The following is a 3,145-nucleotide window of genomic DNA, read 5'->3' on the forward strand; positions in this document are numbered from 1 at the left end:
CCCTCCCCCCCTCCCGCCGGGCCGCCGCCTGTTTGGTTGGGACGTCGCCCCCTGCTCGAGGTAGTCCCGGAGGATTTACATCCCCCTGCCGGATCTGGAAGCGCGGGTCCAGTGCATCAGTCGCATCCTGCAATCCAATGCCACCGCGCGACACGCCATGTCCCCGAGCGATGTGCGCGAGTGCGCGCGCCTCACGGAGGGCTACTCGCCGGCGGATCTGGCCCAGCTGTGCAAGGAGGCCGCCATGCTGCCCATTCGCGAGCTCGGCAGCCGGGTGCAATCTGTCCGGGCAAATGATGTGCGTCTCGGCGCGCATGTGCTGGCGCTGCTCGAATTCCCCTCACCCCCGCTCGCTTTGGTCTAACTCCCTTCGGACCCGTGGCTCCCGTCTCCCAGGTCCGGCCGATTGGGCTGCAGGACTTCCGGTCAGCCCTGGCGCGCATCCGGCCCACCGTGTCACCGGGGTCCCTGCGCGATTTGGAGCGCTTTGACAGGGAGTTTGGATCCTACTCCCAGGGGGACATTTAGCATCGGCGCCCCCCCCCCCCCCCTGTGCATATGCTTGTTCCGGGGCCATGTCCCTGCCGTGTTGGCCCGGCTTCCTTGCCTCCCCTCCCTTCCTTGCTGCCTTCCTTCTCGCCGCTGCCGCTCTGCCCCGGTTCGAGCGAATATATAGAGCCGGGGCGACCGTCGAGTACTCTTTCTTTTTCCTGTGTTTATTTTTTCTCGATCCCGCGCCTCCTCCATCCCCACTCCAGCGGCGGAGGAGCACGAGGCATCGACTGCGAGCAGGGGGCGGCGGCGCGGGGCCGGACAGAGGGGCTCCACACCGGGCACACGTGCGCACACATGCCGGCACCATGTTCACAGTGTGGCCGTCTCGTAGTACGAGTTTCGCCAGACAGCCAGGTAGTCCTGCACAAGGCCTGCGCCGTGGGGATGGCCATCGTCCATTTGCCGGCCGACGGATGTGCGTGTCAGTCGGGCCCCCGGCCATGGGTCGCGGTGGCATGGCGAGGGGATCATCGGCGGACGCACCTCCGGTGAAGCCAATCAGCGGCTTGTCCGACAGCCAGGCGCCCAGCGATGAGAGGGCCGATCTGAGGCCGGTTCGAGTGCGATGGATGTGTGATGGATGTGTGTGTGTGTGTGTGCGTGGCGGGGGTCAGGATCAGAGGGAGCTGAGGGCGAACGGGCGAGCGAACAAGCGAACGAGCAAAAGAGAGCAAGCCCAGCGGGGCGTGTGGCAATGCGCCCTGGCACCGGCGGCGCACCCTATTCCCGAGCTGAAGGCCGGCTCGCGGAGCAGCCACCAAATGAGCCGGCCCTGGCGGTCGTCCAGCTCCTGGCGCTCGGCCTCCGAGTATCGGATGTCGCGCGCGTCCCACCCGGGCACAAGGGCATCCAGGCCGTTGGACACCGGCTCCGGGAGGGGAACCCCCCCGGACGCGGGGAACCCCAAGCGTTGGAAGAAGGTCCGGAGCAGGGCCACCAGATGCCCGAGGCTGCCGGCATCGGCGAACCCTCCACGCCCGGCCCCCGCGCGGTACCGGTGCACCAGCAGGCAGGACACTTCCAGCAGGGCTGACAGGGCCCACGCCTGCCAGAGGGCCGATCGCCGGCCGCCGGCCGACCGCCGGCCCAGCGACCGAGTCATCAGGGCCACGTACAGCAGCGGGCGCAGGGCATGCAGCACCTCGATCACCAGGCCGAAGGTGTCCAGCCGCCGGCCGGCAGGGCCGCCGCATGTCGGGCGCGCCAGCGAATCGTTGACCGGCTCGCACCGGGCCAGCTCTTTGAGGTACCGGCGGCCGGTGTCGCCGCCGAGACCCCCGGCGGCCGGGGGTTCCTCGCCCAGGGCCCCGGGCGATGGGGGGCCCTTGAACACGGGAAACACCCGGCCTGTGCGGCTGCCCCGCCAGAAGGACACACCACCCGGGCCGGGGGAGATTGAGCCGGCGTCGGCGGGCTTGGCGCCGGGGGCCGCCGGGGCGGCGCCCACTTCGACGGCCGCCGCACGGGCCTTGGCGCGATCGGTTTCCGGCACCAGCGACTGCGTAAGTAGCATGCGCCGCCGAGTGAAAAGGGCATACAGCCTGCAAAAGGCCCTGTCATGTGCGATTGTCATGTCAATGTGCCTTGCCGGCGTGGGGGCACGCACTGGTGCGAGGCAAATGCACCCGAGCAGTCGGCCCATAGCCCGACATGAGGGTGTGCGTGTGTGTGCGTGTGTGTGTGTGTGTGTGCGCGCGCCATCGGCCGAATGTGACCACGCACTTGACCACCTCAAAGGTGAGGATCAGACTCCAGCGCCAGGATCGCGGCCGGGCCAGGGTCTGTTGCAGGGGCTGGCCGGCGGTTCGGTCGACGCTGGCGCCGAAGAGCTCGGCCGACAGCTGCAGCTGCTTCAGCACCTCCAGCAGGTAGGACGCAAAGCGATACACCTGCGCCGATCGGGGGGCGGCCGCCGGGGCGGTGCCGGCATCCGGCGAGGCGGACGCAGACGCCGGCGTCCTGGCCGGCTCAATGTCCCGGGTAAGGGTGCGCGCGCGGGGGTCGGCCGGGACGTATCGGCCGCCGGCCGCCTGGCGGAGGCCATAGTCATACAAGACCGAGTGCAGTCCGGGCAGGGCGTGACCTGGTTCGCGGGTCGAGAGGATGAGGTGGTTGGTGACGCACATCGAGAGAGCGGGCGGCCGCATGGTGTGTATGTATGTGTGTGCGTGTGTGTGTGTGTGTGTGCAGCAGGGAAGGGGGGGAGGACGGTGAGAGGCGGGCTACGCACACACTTGGGACACGGTCTCCCGTGCGGGGATCCACGCGGGCACCGAGTAGGCGAAGAGGTGGACACCGCGCTCGATGTTAGTCACCAGGCCGGGGTCCAGGTGCAGCACGGCATCCAGATACTGGGACCCAAGCTGGCGCGTGGTCGAGACCACGGAGGCGGCCGCGGCGGTGAGGGTCCGGCCCACGGCGGTCATGCCATCTGGCGGGGTGGGGCCAGGGCCCGGGGACTCGGCGATCGAGGCGACCGGCGGGACAGGAGTGTCATCCTGGGCCGCTTCCGGCCAGTCGTCGACGGCTGGGCGCTCGGCCGAGCGATCGGGCCTAGTCTTCGTGGCCATGGCTGTGTGTGTGTGGGGGG

At 69.2% G+C, this 3,145-nt stretch overlaps 2 protein-coding genes across 2 annotated transcripts in view; one reads left to right on the forward strand and one right to left on the reverse strand.

Moving 5' to 3' along the window:
• Positions 1-547, forward strand: part of H696_04806 (adenosinetriphosphatase) — a 2,559-nt gene extending 2,012 nt beyond the window's left edge. The window contains exons 4-5 of the mRNA XM_009498671.1: positions 65-298; positions 397-547. Coding sequence (XP_009496946.1) covers positions 65-298; positions 397-528 — 366 coding nt within the window. The 3' untranslated portion in view covers positions 529-547. The remainder of the gene's footprint in view (positions 1-64; positions 299-396) is intronic.
• Positions 548-864: 317 nt separating this feature from the next.
• H696_04807 (hypothetical protein) lies at positions 865-3,125 on the reverse strand (the record flags this gene model as incomplete). The annotated part of the gene is made up of 5 exons (XM_009498672.1): positions 865-926; positions 1,039-1,100; positions 1,275-2,096; positions 2,278-2,638; positions 2,786-3,125. 5 exons carry the CDS (start codon positions 3,123-3,125, stop codon positions 865-867), a joined length of 1,647 nt encoding a protein of 548 aa, XP_009496947.1.
• Positions 3,126-3,145: the final 20 nt, after the last annotated feature.

This window comes from Fonticula alba (genome assembly GCF_000388065.1).
Source record: "Fonticula alba strain ATCC 38817 unplaced genomic scaffold supercont2.8, whole genome shotgun sequence".
In the NCBI taxonomy this organism is placed as follows: domain Eukaryota; order Rotosphaerida; family Fonticulaceae; genus Fonticula; species Fonticula alba.